General features: G+C 51.8%; 1 protein-coding gene across 4 annotated transcripts; it reads left to right on the top strand.

Moving 5' to 3' along the window:
- Nucleotides 1-3,083: 3,083 nt before the first annotated feature.
- On the top strand, nt 3,084-15,378 carry INSIG1 (insulin induced gene 1). 4 transcript variants are annotated; one of them, XM_060156286.1, is made up of 6 exons: nt 3,084-3,218; nt 3,891-4,323; nt 5,997-6,121; nt 7,346-7,512; nt 7,826-7,925; nt 13,621-15,378. In XM_060156286.1, the coding sequence occupies exons 2-6, from the start codon at nt 3,915-3,917 to the stop codon at nt 13,702-13,704; spliced, it is 885 nt and encodes a 294-aa protein (XP_060012269.1). In that variant the 5' UTR covers nt 3,084-3,218; nt 3,891-3,914; the 3' UTR covers nt 13,705-15,378. The 4 variants fall into 4 exon arrangements, 3 of the variants coding, with proteins under 3 accessions (XP_060012269.1, XP_060012271.1, XP_060012272.1); XM_060156288.1 differs by having other exon boundaries at nt 13,489-15,378; XM_060156289.1 differs by lacking the exon at nt 13,621-15,378 and adding an exon at nt 8,262-8,610.
- Nucleotides 15,379-16,665: the final 1,287 nt, after the last annotated feature.

Raw genomic sequence — 16,665 nt, 5'->3', positions numbered from 1 at the left:
TAAATCCAAATCCTTCCATTGTCATTCCCCTAGACTGACTTCTTTCATGGGATCAGACTCCACAGGCATTTAGGCAAACCACACACCCTGGGGATGCAGTGACCAACGCTACCTGAGATAGAGGCCATGCTGACAGCCCTCGGCAGGGACCAGACAAAATGCAGCTCACAGGCATCCCTCCCGCCTTCCCACGGGTCCCCGGGGCCTCTGTGTGGCTTCAGGAGCCCCCCGGTTCACAGAGTCCCAGTACAGACGCCAGAGGGGATGGAGAACCAGAGGCTAGGCTGCATTAACATCTGCTCCGGTAGAGAGAAAAAGGTCACTGAGTGAACAGACCCTAACACACCAATTAGCTAATGGAATTCACAGCCCTTTTCTGCACAGCAGACAGACAACACAGGAACCCATAAAGTTTTTTTATAAGATACGTACTTGGACATAAGGAACATTGAAATTGAAAGATATTGGGAGAGTCTGCATGGCCATGCAGAATGGCAAGAGAAAAAAGATGAAGAAAACTATCTTAGATCCCAGAAGACAGTACACTGATTTCTGTGCTGCCGGGAATCCCTGTGTACAGCAGTTCAGTAGGTAAGCAGAGAGCTGTCACCTTGGTTTATTGGGCCTCATAGATCTGAATAAACCAGGTTTTGAAAGCAGATGTGCAAAAGCTTCCTGTACCTACTGGTGTTGCCCAACTGAATCCATGACACACCTACATTTCAGGGTCAAGGCTGCGATGTAGATGCGTCTCCATGAGGTTAAGAGCTTGATTTACATCAGTGCTTCCTAACCTGTGTGTATGGGACTTGAACTTGAGGGTGGGGTAGGGCAGACCCAGCACAGTCCTCTGATGGTTGAAGAAGGGATGACTCTCAATTATACTGTAACCCATCGTACTGATGTGCCACCTTTTATCGGACCAGTTTCCTGTTGCTTGATAGCTGGGCAGCTTTTTGGAACTTTGTGGGTTCCAACATTACTGTGAAGGTATACACACACACACACACAGACACACACACAGAGAAACATATCTTCACGTACTTATGCAGACTTCCAGAGAGAAGAAGAGAGAAAGGCCACTTGGAGCCTTTCAAGGCTCCAAGCCTTTCTTGGATTCCTTGGAGTCAAAACTACTTTGAACATTTGGGAACAAAGTACATAGTTGTAACCAGGGCAGAGAGAGGAAAGCCTGGCTCTGCCTGCCCACAGGCAGAGCTGAAAACGGAACCCTCCTTTCCACCAACTCCTGCTTTGTCTGGGTCAGGCTCAAGAAATGAAAACAAGTCACATTATTAGCTGCTGTCTCGATTGAACATAACCATTGGAGAGCAATTTTGGTTACAATCCACAGTGACAACAGTCTTTTATGTTTTCATAGAAGTAGAAGATTAGGTTAAATTCATGCCACGTTGGCATCATGGACCGGGAGTAGGACATCCACACAATCAGGCTGTGTCTAGCCCGTCAGGTGAAGGAGACAAAGAAGAGAAACCAGTTCTGACCCTGGGGCAACAGCAACACGCTAACAAGGCAACTGTCTTTTGTAGCGCCTCTCAGGTTTCCTAAGGAAACACCGCTATGGTCTGGGACAGTAAACAAAGCCACTGCCAGCATTACTTTTCCTTGAAGTCTCCTGATTACTATTAGAAATTTTTGTGAATCCTACCCCCACTCTCCAAATCAAATTTGAGAAATGTTGATACCTCCGGAAGATGTTCAGGTTTTTTTTAACCTTCTGGCATAAAGCCAGAAACCCTGATGTGGAAGATGCCACACAATATGGTATTTCACACTGCCTAAGCCTGTAGGGTCTCTTGGCCGTGAGAGAATTTGCTATTTAGAGCACAAACTTCCTCTCAATCTCTGCTCACCCGCAGACAGTACAAAAGACCATAGACTTTCTCTACTGTTTTTCAAGGACATCTTAATAATACGACCTTGCTCAACAAGATGTGGGTTTTCAGTCGGCGAGGAGCCTGCCTCCTCTTTGGATGGTGAGACCCATGTGGCAAACGGGGTATAAATATATTACATCAGCAAGATAAAACAACGTCTTATTTTTTCATGAGTGGTTTTGATGGTTTGTTTTCCCGTGAAAGGAAAGTTAGAAACTAGAAGAAATTATTTTATGAAAATTTCATCACTTTCATTTTCATAAAGGATCTTATGTCGTAAGTTTTCAGAACCACTCTTGTGGCTGGGAAACATAAAAGTACCCTTAACAACACGCACATCCTTGCACACACGATAAACAACTCGTATCTCCGAGCCCTTACTACGCATGCCAGCACCTTCTGGTCACTGCACACACGAACCCGCTTTAAATTAGCAGCTGTGGTGTCAGGAGCCTCAGGGAGCACGACAGGGGATAGAGATCAGCGTATTATCAGGTGACAGGCAGGTGCAGAGAGTGACCAGCTGGCGAGGCCTGACTGGGGAAGTTTTGGAATGGGCCATGCCTGCGTCAGGGTCTGGGGACTAAGGTGTTCAACCACCCGACGCCAGGCCCGCGGCTGCCAATTGCTGGAAACGGCCCTCCCGCCGCCGTCCGGTCCGAATCTGCGCGGGGAGCCGCCCGCCCGAGGTCCGGGGCGCTCTCGGCCAGCCCCGTCCGTCAGCCTGCGCCCCACTCCCCGGCCCCGTCCGTCGGTCAGTCCCCCAGCCTGTCGACACAGCCCCGCAGCGCCGTGCATCGGTCCGCCGTCGGGCATTCCCCGCATTCCCGTCCATCGGTCCCCCAGCCCGTCGTCCCCCCCCGGCTCCGCCCTTCGGTGTGTCCGTCCCCTCCCCCACAGCCCCGTCCGTCAGTCCGTCCCCGTCCGCCCCCCGCCCCCCGTCCGGCTCCCCCCGTCCGGCCCCCGGCGCCGTCAGTCCGCCGTCCGTCCGCGCTCCCAAGTCAGTGCGCCGGACGCAGGTCTGCGGTGGCGTGTGATGACGTCATATGGGTCGCCCGCCCCCGATTGGTCGCGGCCGCCTCACCAGACCGCGAGCGGACGGGCGCGCGGGAGGGGCGGGGCGCGCGGTGGCCACGCCCCCTGGCGCTTGGGGCGGGCGGCGGGCCGCGGCGGGGTCACGTGACCCGGGGCCCCGCCGCCCGCCTTATAAGCTGCGCGGCGAGCTGAACGCCGCGGGCTCAACTCCAGGCGGTTTGGGCCGTGACGCTCCTCGGCGATCTCCTCCCTCGGCGAGCCCGCGGGCGGGCGCCCCTCAGCCAGGTACGCGAGGCGCAGCGAGGGGACCCAGGCCGGTGGCGGCGGGGGTGGGGTCCTGGTGTCGGGCCGGGCGGGGATGTCGGGGTGCCGGCGTCTCCACTCCCGGCAGCCGCCCCTCGAGACGGCCTTCCACTGGGATCCTCGGCACCGACCCTCGGGGCTGGGCGCACGCTCTGACCCCAGCCCGAGTCCCGGAGCGGGGGGCTGCACCCCCGACCCCAGGTGGGCTCTGCCAGTGATCCTGTCAGTTCGGAGGACCCCAGCACCTTGTCCTGGGCGGCCTGCCTCCAGGCTAGCCTGGCTGGGTCTGCCTCCTGCAGACGGACGGGGTCTGAAAAACTTCTGGACTGGACGGGCCAGAACTTCGGGGCTTATGCAGAGGGGCACTGCGGCGGGCGCTCAACGCTCAGGTGTACCTAATCCGGCTGCCGCTGAAAACAGCCTGTGCAGCTCCCAGGCGGGGTGTGTGGGCAGGGTCCTTGCAGCCCTCCCCCGCGGTACCTGCCCGTGGGCTCCCCTGAGCGGCTGACTCCGAGGGCCTCGGGGGTTTCCCTGGACGTACCGGCGATGAAGGCGAGCAGAGCCCTCCCTCTGACCGGGCCTCCCTGGACCTGCCATGTCCTTTGGAAGTGAACTTGATCGGGGTTCCACCTCCACACCCCCTTTTCCTTCTAGGAAAGCCTGTCACACTGGTGGCTGATGCCCAGACTAGACGACCACCCCTGGAGCGGTCCCAGCGCTAAGGGCGCGAAGCACAGAAGCCACCTGAGGGCCAGTGCCAGAGGGCTGGAGGCCAAAGCGGGAGAAATGAGCACCTCCTCAGTGTCAGGCCCCTCTCCCCTGGTGGCCCACAGTGCCCGGGGCGCTGACCCGGCTCACGGGCCCGGGAGCGCCGCTGTGGGAGGCCATGGCAGCAGCGGCCACATCACCAGCTGGCATCACCACCTGGTGCAAAGGAGCCTGGTGCTGTTCTCGGTGGGCGTGGTCCTGGCCCTGGTGCTGAACCTGCTGCAGGTCCAAAGGAACGTCACCCTGTTCCCTGAGGAGGTCATCGCCACCATCTTCTCCTCCGCCTGGTGGGTTCCCCCGTGCTGTGGGACAGCAGCTGGTGAGTAGAAACTGAAGATGTTTGGTTAAGAACGATTTTCAGCCTCTGAGAACCGTGCATTTGAAAATCGAACCATCCGCAGAGGGGAAGTGTGCATCTCCAGTGATTGTATTTAGAGAAGGAGGCGGGGGGAGAGGATGGTGATCCGCAATGCCAGTCCCTGGAGGCTGGAAGAAGCCCAGCGATTGGGGACCAGGTGGGGAGATGATTGGCTGTTTCACGCTTGTGCCAGGCTGACCGAGGTCCTTCCCTCTTACTGATCCGGCCCTGAGGACAGTGTTGGGGGAGCCCGCAGCTGTCATCCCGAGCGAGCTGTGCGATTGGCCGCTGGCAGAACTGGTGAGCGAGGGAACTGCAGTGCGATTGGCTGCCCCAGCGAACATGCTACAGCGCTGGGTAACTGAAAACAAACCGTCACGTGGGCCGAGTGGGCAGAACTGCTGCCCGAGCGGCCTCCCACACTTCCTTTTTCGGGATGCCCGTGAACGTGCCAAAGCCAGGCCTTCCCCCTAAAACGTTGGGCTCCATAGATGAAGGAAAACAAATCCCGTTCAGAGTTCATACTGCAGTACACCTGGCCAGCCACAAAACATGACCCAGGGTTAGCAGTCTAAATTGTGGACAGGCGGACTGTCTTTTTTGAGTAGAATTTCTTGGTCATTTGGCTGGTTTTATAAACTTGCTGAATTGGTCTCAGCTCAGGTCACAGTACTTCTCTGGTCACACAGCATCCACTGATTAGCAAACATTTGTCAGATGCTTTCTGTAGCATCAGCTCTCCCAGCTGTTGGCAGTACAGAGTGAGCGGACTGCCCCTGTCAAGCATCCTGGTCTGGTGGGCAGAACAAACATGTACCTAAGTGACCACGGTGCTACAGGAGGGATGCCCTCCTGTCGGCTTCGTAGCTGATGTTTATGGACTGCTTACCTTGCAGTTTTATGTTTTGCTTCCTTTCGTCCTTACAGAAGGACTCTGCTGTAACTCCATTTTACAGACGTGGAAGCTGAATTACAGGAAGGTTAAGCAACCGTGTCCAAGGGGACGCAACTGAGTGACAGGCCCACTGTTCTTAACTCTGCCTACTCCCCCCCCTGGAGTCTGGGTGTATCCCCTGCGCTGTGGAAACACGTTGCCTTCTCAGCACGAGGCTGGAGTGGAGAGCTGTGTTCCAGCCGGGATGTGTCACGGGAGGGATGCTGTGGTTACCAAGCGGTGGGGAGAGTGTTCTCATTTTTGTTCTTGGAAAGATAGGCTCCTGCTTTGTTTTCCTGAACCCTTTCAGTATATGGCTATACACACTGGTGCTGAGGCCTCAAGGCCCTCGTGGCAGCTCCCCTCCCCACTGTACGAAGGAACAACGCTGATGCAAACTGGAGGCCCCTGTGTAGGCGCAGAAGTAGTTTGCTTATGGATAATTAACCCCTGGCTCCATTCCTTCTGTGCTTCAAACCAAAGAACTGCGATTTTATTTTAAATTTTTCGAAACAGTGATTTTTGTTTGTTTGTACTCGAGGAGAAAAAAATGTAAAATTAGTTTTAATTCAAATATTACATTGTAGCTGATAAATCTTCTAGGAAAAGGAATGGTTTGAAAAATGTTAATAATTGCCACGCAGAGATCACGTCATTTTCAGCCGGTTCTCTAACGCTGCTGCTTGTCTTTCTTCAACAGCTGTCGTCGGCTTGCTTTACCCCTGCATTGACAGTCGCCTTGGAGAGCCACACAAGTTTAAGAGGGAGTGGGCCAGTGTGATGCGCTGTGTCGCAGTTTTTGTTGGTATCAATCACGCCAGTGCTGTATCCTTCAGTGGGTGTGCTGTCCAGAGCAGCTTCTTACGTTACACGTTGAAAGTTTCGTTACTTTTAATGAGTATATATCACATCATGAGTCACTTGAACCATCTTCTTCCGAGTATGTTATTTCAAAGCACGTTGCTCAGTTTACTCTCAGCAATTTTCATAATGGTTCTTGGAGTCCTTTCAGTTCATTTCAGGAAACAGTTAACACCAGGAACACAGTGGACGTCTTCATTCAGTCCTTTCTCAGGCAGCATTTGTTGGATCCTCAGAGTTCACCTTGTGAATTCCCTTTACATTTCTACCTTACATCCTTCCACCGTGAAGACCTGGTTCCTGTGGCCCAGTGAGAAGTGGCGAGAGCATCACTCTTCTTGGCGGATCCTTCCAGAAGGTGGAGGAGAAGCCTGTCTGCTTCTCTGTCCCTCCCTGGCATGACCATGCAAGGCCCAGGGCCAGTCAGAAGTGGTGGCCTCTGGAATAGGGTTCTTAGTGGAGGCTAACTTCCGGATCAGGTGCTGGCGTCCACGGGTGGACGCACAAGACATGCTGCGTGTCTGTACACAGTGCATTCTTCAGGAAGATGGGCCGTGGTTTCCCAGGTCTCAAAAGATTTATGGTTTCTTTAGCACAACTAGATTATATTTTTGGAGAAAGTTAATTTTAGAGTTACTGCTTCTTAAATCTGCTCTAGCCTGATTTTAATGATAAGAATGTCAGAAAAGGGTATTATAAGAGGTCTGGGCTCTGACAAACTTGTTTCGTCCGCAGTTGGTAAGCAGTGTTGTGACGGAAGCCAGTCGTGTCTCCACCAGCTGCGACCGTGTCGTGTTGGATGCCATCCTGGTGAGGTGTCTTCTTGCAGACGTGGAGCGAAGACTGGGCTTGCTCAGTTCAACCTACTAATAAAAACGAGAAGTAAAAGGGGAACTATAGATGACTTACTAGCAAAGTATGCTGTTGGTTGAAATACCAGCAGAATTTTATATGTAGCTTTCAGGAAGTTTACTTGTAAAGTCAAGTTTTCAACCCAGGGATCCCAGAGAAGTTCCAGGTCATCTCGGTCACGGTAACCTTGTATCCAACAGATGCTCTCTGCAGCTCGCCTGGCAGCCTCCATGGATGGAGAATTATGTGGTGCACACGTAACTGCAGGCCCTGGGGCTTCTCTGGGTTTGACCGTATTAAAAATCGTCACGCTTTTCCTTAACTCTGCATCGCCAGAAATTGGATTTTGCCAATAACGTTCAGCTCTCCTTGACGTTAGCAGCCCTGTCTTTGGGCCTTTGGTGGACATTTGACCGTTCAAGAAGCGGCCTTGGGCTTGGGATCACCATCGCCTTCCTCGCCACTGTGATCACTCAGCTGCTGGTGTACAATGGTGTCTATCAGTAAGCATGTGCTCTCAAATATCACCTCCGTCCGGAAGCTGTTACTTAACTTTCTAAAAAAATACCTTCTAAGCTAAGATGTCATGTTTTTTCTGTAATTACATAGCATAAACTTAGACATGAAATTCTCAAAAACGCTGTTTATTGTTGATTGACGTGTTAAAAATGCACCATGCGTAATTTAATGTAAAGGAACACCCAGCAGTGGCGGTGAGCGTGGATGTCACACACTGACGCTGCTGGTGCGCCGTGTGCCTGCCCCGCCTGCGCCGGGGAGCCGGCTGCCCAGGGGCTCACGTCTCCTTCTCTCCAGGTACACGTCCCCGGACTTTCTGTACATCCGCTCCTGGCTCCCGTGCATCTTCTTCTCGGGAGGTGTGACCGTGGGAAACATAGGACGACAGCTAGCCATGGTACGTACAGTTGTCACCTGGGTGCCCAACCGTGGTTTCCAGCTTCATAGGCTGAGTGTACGTGATACATTATGGTTGCTGTTGATAAATATCTAGTTGAGACTCGCGACAATTATTCAGAAAAGCGTATTAAAGAAAACTAGGTACAATACCCAGGTTACTCTTTGCTAGATGATAAAGATTCAGGGAATCGTAAGCTCACAACGCGCACTACAAGGAACTAGAGTTCCACTCACGTTACAGATGAACTGCAGCTCCTGTGATAACTGGCAGAGAAAAGTTACTGAGTGGCTAAATGAATGATTTATAATGAGTTTCCTCCCCGCCTTCATGCAGGTACAGATGATGCTATGCTAGGGAAGGGACCCCAGGCCAGGCCCATGAGAGTGTGGACCAGGCTGGGAGGGGGCTCAGCCTCCCTGGGTAGGCGGACTCCAGCCTGGACCCTGTCTAATAACTAAAGAGAAAGAAACGGGACCCCCGCACAGAGCCACTTCCCGAGAGCCAGAAAGACAAACGAAGTCAGGATGACTTGGCAGTTATTTCCGGGAGTTAATGGTCGACACTTGAGCGCTTTGATGAAATGTGGACATTTAACTGTCATTTTGAATAGACTTTGACTCGAGGCTTAAATAAAATGAACTAAAAAAAAAGAAACTAGAATCTTGTAAGGGCCATTTCTCTCAGAGACACTCTGGGGCTTTCTCAGAAACTTGGTTCCTCAGATGGTGTTTTTAGAAACAAGCCATTTATCCGTGCCGGCTGAGGGTGGCTGGGAGGCCAGACTGAAGGCTGCGTGGCTGTTTCATAAAAACGGAAGTAATTTCAAAAAGGCAGAATTTGTAACGTGTTCCACCGGTTCCTGAGCCCAAATCATCCTTGCCTCCCGCCCTTGTGTGACTCTGTGTGGATCTGCTTTTGCCAAAACGAACAGACTCAATTGAAAAACCTTTCTTTCTCGACCCCTCGTGAGCATCAGAGGACCTGGCTCTTCTCACACTCACGGTGGCCACAGTCTCGTGGTGCCCCTGTGCTGCTCCCTGGCGCCCCTTCCAGTTCAGAGTAGAACGAGGCCGCTTTATGATCCCTTACTGCTTTGGGATTTTTATTTTCAGTGCCATTTAGCTGAGGAGTCCTAACAGGGCTTTTGAGATAAGTTGTCTTCAACCCCCGTGACTCTTCGTGGAGTTAAAACTGACAGCATTCAGCCAGTTGGTTATAACTTCGGGAGGCTGGGCTGATGCTGCCATGCATTTATGATGAAGGTTTTTAACCAGCTTTAGTCTTTTCTTTCTTTTTTTTTTGCGGTTCGTGGGCCTCTCACCGTTGTGGCCTCTCCCCTTGCAGAGCACAGGCTCCGGACGCGCAGGCTCAGCGGCCATGGCTCACGGGCCCAGCCGCTCCGTGGCATGTGGGATCTTCCCGGACCGGGGCACGAACCCGTGTCCCCTGCATCGGCAGGCGGACTCTCAACCACTGCGCCACCAGGGAAGCCCAAGGCTCTTTTTTGATAGAGGTAGACACCACACATCATGCACAAGCTCCTAACACCTAGAAATGGTTGAAGGTAACTTATTTTACAAGAGTGGCACAATCACATCTTTGGTCACGACGCCGAATGAAGGTGGGTTTATCAGCGATCGTTCCATCCTTGTCGTAGGCATTTTCGTTTTTGAAAAGATGAAAGTTTTAAACCTAACTTAAGATAGCTGGCATAATTGTAATTCTCCCCACTTAAGCTTTTTCACTCTTTAAAGTTGGGGAAAAAACTTCTATTTGGATGTTACTGTTGTGTCTTGATACTGGAGGAGGGTGATGAACATCCCAGGTCATCAAAGGGAAACAACCCTCCCGGGTCTCTGAGCCCAGCGCTCCTGCCACATTTACATCCATGAAAATGTACACCCTTACGCCTGGATCCCAGCTGAAGGGGGAAACGGCAGGCCCCTTCCAGCCGGAGGAGCAGTCACAGCTGGTTTTCCCGACTCCCCCTCTGGCTGCTGCGTCCAGCGTGGGTCCTCGGAACAGATGCGGTAGCGGGCGCCCGCTGCCGGCTGCTCCAAGGGAGAAAAGAGCTAAGTCCCTTTTCTCCAGGTTTCCAAACCCAGCGGAGGGCACAGTCAGTGTGAATGAAGGCAAAACGATCGCACATCACGTCACAGCTGTGTTTCTGCCAGAAGTCAGGCGAGCGAATGAGGGAGACTTACTCCTATGAGTTACTTGAGGCCTGAGATTGAGGAACCAGGTTTAAGTAGTTTTAAAGGATCGGTCAGTCGGATTGGCAAAGGCGTGCAGCACTTGCTCCCAGGGTAGGGAACAGGACAGGGGGTGTGTAAAGGAACGAAAGTGGCGATTTCTGAGAAGGAGAACTGCAGGTAGTTTGGGGTTTTTTCTCTTTTGACCTTTGAAGAGCACGTGGATTGGGGCACCAGCCCTCCAAGAAGTTGAAAATCTGAGTGTAACGTAGAGTCAGCCCTCCGCTTCCGTGGATTTAACCAGCCGCAGACCACGCAGCGCTGTAGCATTTCCTATTGAAAGAAATCCGCGTGTCAGTGGAACCGTGCTATTCAAACCCGTGTTGTTCAAGGGCCAGCTGCACTTGCAGAAGCAGAAGCACTAAGGTGCGTGCAGGAGCTGGTGACAGGTCTCTGCAGCGGACGGATGTGTGTCAGGAGGTGGGCAGACCTGCTGCTGTGCCCTGTTGAGATCGCTTATGTGGAGGTCACTGCGGGAGTCTGGTCCCTCTGCCTCTGTGCTGTCTGTTTACCGGGAGCAAAGCCTTGGCCTTGGGTTGCGGATGACAAAGCAGCAGATCAGTCCCCCCAGAGCTCCCAGACTCTCCTCCCTACCCCAGCAGCCCCTCCCTGAGTCTGTCCAGACTGGTCTCTGCCTTTCTGTTTCTCTCTTCTTCCATCCTTCAAAGTATCTGTAAACGAATCTACCCCGAAAGCAGTAGAGAATCTTAATAAAAAGTCCGCCTTCGTCCAGCAGGAATTGCGTAGCCTTCACATCCAGTTCTGCTGACTCTTGAACCTTTCAACCTGCCCCTCCTCTTAGCAAATCCTCGGTCCACTTCGGCTTGAACGGAGGATGCTGCCTTTCTGGTCACTCCCGCGGGCTGGCAGGCGGCCTTTCTAAAGCATGCTGTCGCAGCAGTAAAAGATAAGTGCGTGAAGCCAAAACTGTATTTTTCATGAGAAGAGAATTGGAAGTGTAGGAAATGAAATGTGCTTCAGATTATATCAGAGCTGAAGAATGAAAACTCCATTTATACTAAGCTTTGTTTTAGAAAACTGTGGCTCCCCACGACATTGAGTGTCCCTGCCCAACTGTAGTTCTTCCCGGGACCTTTTGTTGCCTGGGCTTTCCCCACCGAGCAGCAACAGGTGGACGTGGCGGGCTGGAGCGAGGACACTGCAGTAAAAGCATCTGCAGGTGTGGCTGCTACCCTCCTCCACCTGCCTGGCCACTGCAGTTGCAGATCCCAGTCACCTGGAGAAGGTCCCATGGGCCTGGGCTGCGGGGACCCTAGCACGTAAGCCAGGGCCACTGAGGCTCGTGCATCCTAACACACTGGGATGTGTGCCCTGCTGTTGTGTATCTGTGTCCAAGAATCGTTAGCCTCATGTTTATTCTCTTTGGGGAGTCTTGAAAGTTTAGGCTGGGACCGACTGGCACCTTGCTGGAATCTTTCTCACCCAAAAAAGTCTTTAAAAAGAGCAAGTTAAACATTTTCTTTTTAAAGAAGGAGTTAAAATACTTAAGCCAAGTCTTTATTTTCTTTCTTCAAAGAAAGGGAAAAGATTAACAGCTTATTTGTGAAAGTGAGCTTATTCTTTGTTAAGAGTTTGAAAACTCATTTCCATCCTTAAAACCCAGGAAATGGCTCAGTGCCTTAGAAATGGGATTGGTCAGCACCGCCCATTTCTTTCCCTCTGGCAGTGCCGCTGGGCCCTTAGACAGAAGATGGATCTGAGGTGGTATTTTAGGGGCAGCGTTTAAGAGTGAATTCTTGGTTTAAAACTTCACCAAGTAAGGCTTTTGTGGTGGGACGTGATTCGAGTGAAGAAGATGAAGGTCTGAAGGTGGAGACCTTAGGTGGGCGCTGGTCAACACAGTGACCAGAGCTGCCCGAGTCCAGTGCGACGTGGCTGTGTTCCCTCTGAGGGTGACCTTCCCAGCGCCTCTGCACCCCTCCCCCTCGCGCCTTCTCAGTTCCCACTGCCCTTAAAAGAAATATGGTTACCATCAAGGGCAGCCATGCCCCAAACCTACAGGTTGGCTTTGCTTGAGTGTTAAATGGTCCGAGTGGCTTTTTCTTTGTGGTATTCGTTGTCAGCCTGCATGTTTAAAAGTGAGTCCGTAGCATCATTTTATAGAATCTGTATCTGTTGCTGTTTGTAGCTTAGTCTTTTCTCAAAAAAAGTAAGGCTTCCAGCTGCCACGGCGAAGAGCGTGGCCCTGCTTCCTGGGGCCCAGGCCCCAGACACCTGGTTACAGGTGCGCTTCCCTGGCACGTGGAATTCAGTTCGCCTTTCCTATTTGCCATCCAGCGGCTGCTGGTAGTAATAACAACATTAATTAGCACTTCTGTTGCACTCAAGGTGTTGTGCTAAGTAGTTTCACTGTCAGCTGAGTCCTGTAACAGCAGCCTGGAGGTAGGGACTCTTGTCAGCCCGCTTTAGAGATGGGGAAATCCAAACTCAGGAGGCTGACCACCTGCCTGAGTGGGTGCAGCGCAGGGCTGGAGCTGGGCGCCTCGGGAGCGCGCGGAGCTGCCCTTGCACACCGCTCCCCACTCCACTTGGCCGGCCGGCTGCTAAGCCAGAGGTTAGAACGTGTGCTGGGGCTCTGGCTCCGTGGCAGGAGGCGTGGCGGTCTCTCCTCATGCAGCCCCGTGACCTCAGGAAGGTCATCTGGTCTTGGATCTGCTCCTCCAGTGGAACATCTGTCCTCTGCTGAGGACTGACCAGGCCGGGCCTGGACAGCGGTGACAAGTGCAGGGTTCACCTCCCTGAATTTCTGTACAGGTCAGTGAGGAAGCGTGTGTAGAAACGGCTCCTGAGCTGTTACACCCTCCACCTCGCCTGAGAGGGACGGGCCCTGTTTTCTGGGTGAAACAGTGGCTCCTAGCCCTCCTAGCCCCGGACAGGGAGAGGACCGCGGTGGGGTTGTTGGAGCTTGTCTGCTGCTCCGCATTTCTCGGCTCCATCATCTTATCCAACTCAAAGGAATTTTTTATCTTTCACTTTTTAGGATCGGCTTAATTGCTAATTAAAATATGTATACATTGGGCTTCCCTGGTGGCGCGGTGGTTGAGAGTCCACCTGCCGATGCAGGGGACACGGGTTCGTGCCCCGGTCCGGGAAGATCCCACATGCCGCGGAGCGGCTGGGCCTGTGGGCCATGGCCGCTGAGCCTGTGCGTCCGGAGCCTGTGCTCCGCAACGGGAGAGGCCACAGCAGTGAGAGGCCCGCGTACCGCAAAAAAATAATAATAATAAAATAAAATATGTATACATTTAGTGCTGATTTCCTCTCGCTTTTTCTCTTTTTGCATGTAGGGTGTTCCTGAAAAGCCACATAGCGATTGACTCTTCAAACCCACTGACCCTGAAGAATGGCAAGATTTGGGAGGAAATCTGGGATACTGGATTGTGACAAAGATTATCTTTTTTCCTCAATAATCTTTTTAGATTGGGCTGACTGTACAAGTGACTCCTGGAAAACAGTTCACCTGTTTTAGAGCAGCAGACTGGGAAGATGACCACTTGTGTTGAGATGTCACCTTGCCTGATGGCATTCACGCCTGGGTCTGCTCAGGAGGCCCCCAAGTGCAGGCCGGCCGGCTGCAGGGTCCCGAGGATTCGGTTTCATGTGTCATTAAAAGCAAGTTGCCATATTTCCAAGCCTTGAACTAAAGCCTAACTACCAGCTCTGGTTTTGTATCAGCGCCCAGGGGAGAGCTCGATGGTGCTTACAAAGATGAAGTGTGATAAAATAGGAATATTACTTATCCAAAAGATTTCTAAAATAGGGTTGTGTAAAAAAAGAGAAAGGCAGGGGCGGCGAGCTTAGGGTGGCAGTGCCGGGCGCCCCGTCCCGCAGCTGCGCACGTGTCCCAGCGTACGGCTGTGCTTTTCATTCCTCCGTGGAGTCGCATGTAGACAATCTTACCGAGAGCAGAAGGCAATGAGAGGTCATCGTTCTGCACTGTGATGTGCTGGAATGTCCACCTCAGTATTTATGCAGTTTATCCAGAATCCGTAATCGTCTAGGAGGGGCACCTGCCTGCCGTGTGTCTCAGTCTTAGTGAGCCAAAATCGTGTGTTTCTTTGATACTCCAGAACAGAGATGACTGTTTTTTTCCCACAGCCCTATGGGATTTGCAATCTGTGATTGCCTTGTAAAAAGAAGAGTGCGTATGTCACTGTATTAAACATTTGGTGTTTCTAAATACTCAAAGACGTGGTGAGCACAATGTATTCATTTAATGGCATAGACCATGTTTGTTAGACCCAGTTTGCAAGTACTGGGTCTTCAACTTCAAGTGCAATGTATATGAAAACCAACCTGAGCCTTGTATCCTCTTAAATATTTATTTTTTTAACGTATGAGGTGTTACGGAGGGTTCTCCATTTCAGTGCTGCATGGGGGCAAGATTCAGCAACAGCCCCTCTCAGTTGTGCAGTTACTTCGTTGCTGTGCTCTCCACTGAGCCGGTCCTTTGAAATACTCCAGTTTTGTGCGTTTAGTAAACTTGTAATTTTTACTCACAAATTTACCTTTTTGTATTTTGCAATTTAAATGTTTTGGTTGTTTTACACTCTGTGAACATGGCTGGATGAAAAGACTCCTTCCCCCTGAGCGCCACTGCCAGCAGCCGTGGGCTGTGCTCTCAGCTCCCCTCACGTGATGGTCCTCGTTGCAGTTGGGTTTTGTTTTGAGGAAAATATCCTGGAGTAAATTTTAGGTTACTGTAGCTAATTTGTTTTAGAGGAATTTTGCTTAAAAGAAAATAGGATCATTCTGAACTTTGCAATGACCCCCTTACACATTTTTCTGAAATCAAACAGCTATGTGAAAAGAGTTTTCAATGAGGCTATCAGCATTTTATGAAAAACCAGAAGCTGTTAGATGACAGCAGGCATTGAATCTTTCAAATATACTTGATCATGCACAGTGAGTATTTTTTTCTCTTAAACTGGAAATAAATCTATACCTGTTAGAAACAATGTAGCCAAAAGATGTGAATCTGAAGAATTTTGTTGCCAGATTACTTTATAGCGAGTGTATGAACCAAAGCCATCTGAGTCTGTAGACTGTCAACTAGTGTGAACACGCTTTGCACTATGCCAGGTTTGAACATTAGCGGGATCCACATTCACACCAAGTTTTCAGCATTGTGTTCTTTTGCATTCATTTTTTACTTTTATTAAAGGTTCAAAACCAGCCATCGTATTTATGGGTTTTTCTTTAAAAAGGCGGGGGATTCTCTCTGTAGGATATTCAGATTTGGAATGGAAGAATATTTTATAGCTTTTCAAAATGTACTAAGTTTCAACACAACCTCTTGGGAAACTTCGTTTTCCTCCTGGTGGAAAGTGACGTGTAGTTTAGCCCAGTTTAACTTCCTCCTGCCCCTCCCACTGACCCTGGGAGGTTGGGCGTCTTCTTGGGCCTTGCTCTGTCCTCTCCCAGGAATGCTATCCTCTCTCTCTGGGAGAGAGGGCCCTTTCTCCCTGTACTAGAACGGGGGGAGGTCTGGACACCCAGAAAACAGAGCCCAGGGAAAGGGAAGAGCCCTTTACTACTCCAGCCCAAGTAACAGCCAGCATGTCCAGGGGCCGCGAGTGGCAGGCCACACGGCAGAGGAGCAGCACCCGGCCCGAGGTCCACTTCCCTCGGTCCCTGCCGAATGCAGAGCCGCCCAGGTGACGAAGCTGTCAGGGCCCCACCGCACACGCTGCCCTCCGCACAAGTCCCCTGAATGCCTGCTCTGCCAGCGCCGGGTGCTGGGCTGGACGAGAGCCAGAGCTGGCCTCAGAGGCTCTCCTCCCAGGGCCCCAGTGCCAGGCCGGGAGAGGCAGGTGTGAAGGGCACCACCCAGACAGCAAAGAGTGGGTGCTGTTTGATTCTTTAATTAAAGAAGTAACAACTGTGCGCAGTTTGGCACCCAGAGCAGCCCAAGAAGCCATCCTGCACGACCCGCACCGTCCCAAAGGTGAACCAGGGCCCGGCGCTGCGGGAGATGCCCTGGAATTGCCCTCTCCCCCGAGCGATGTTGACAGGGAAGCTTGAAAAGAGAACAGGCTTCTGGGAAGGGAGGCAGGGCTGGAGCTGAGCTGCGGTCCTTGGTGCCGCTGACTCTTCCCCGAAAGCAGAGGGACAAGAGGACGCCTGTCCCACCCTCCCCCACGAACCCACCCCCGCCCGCCCCGGCAACTATGCGACGCAGCTTTGCAAAAGTTATTTTCAGTCGTGAAATAGCGTTGCAATGGCAGTAGAGAAAGCCCTCCCCTTGTTATACTCAACCCGATACATTTATAATACAGTCCAGACCCGTAAGTTTCTCCTGCATGGAACACAGAGCTGTTCATGTACGGAAAACTGAGAGCTGCTACATTTCCCTCACCACAGAGACTGGAAGACTTTGCCTGAGATTGATCCAGTTCATGAGGCTCTAACAGGGTAATGCCTGCTCTGAGCTGGCCTAAGCCTTGTTTCAGAGTAAGTTTGGG

The sequence above is a fragment of the Lagenorhynchus albirostris genome, chromosome 8, assembly GCF_949774975.1.
Source record: "Lagenorhynchus albirostris chromosome 8, mLagAlb1.1, whole genome shotgun sequence".
NCBI lineage: Eukaryota > Metazoa > Chordata > Mammalia > Artiodactyla > Delphinidae > Lagenorhynchus > Lagenorhynchus albirostris.
This window is presented reverse-complemented; position numbering and strand designations above follow the sequence as displayed.

What these genes read in the sequence shown, in the direction of transcription:
- INSIG1 (XM_060156286.1), top strand. Translation starts at nt 3,915, where the DNA reads ATGCCCAGACTAGACGACCACCCCTGGAGCGGTCCCAGCGCTAAGGGC. An exon ending in GTGTACAATGGTGTCTATCA is followed by an intron (nt 7,513 to 7,825) that starts GTAAGCATGTGC and finishes CCTTCTCTCCAG; the next exon opens with GTACACGTCCCCGGACTTTC. An exon ending in TAGGACGACAGCTAGCCATG is followed by an intron (nt 7,926 to 13,620) that starts GTACGTACAGTT and finishes TAATCTTTTTAG; the next exon opens with ATTGGGCTGACTGTACAAGT.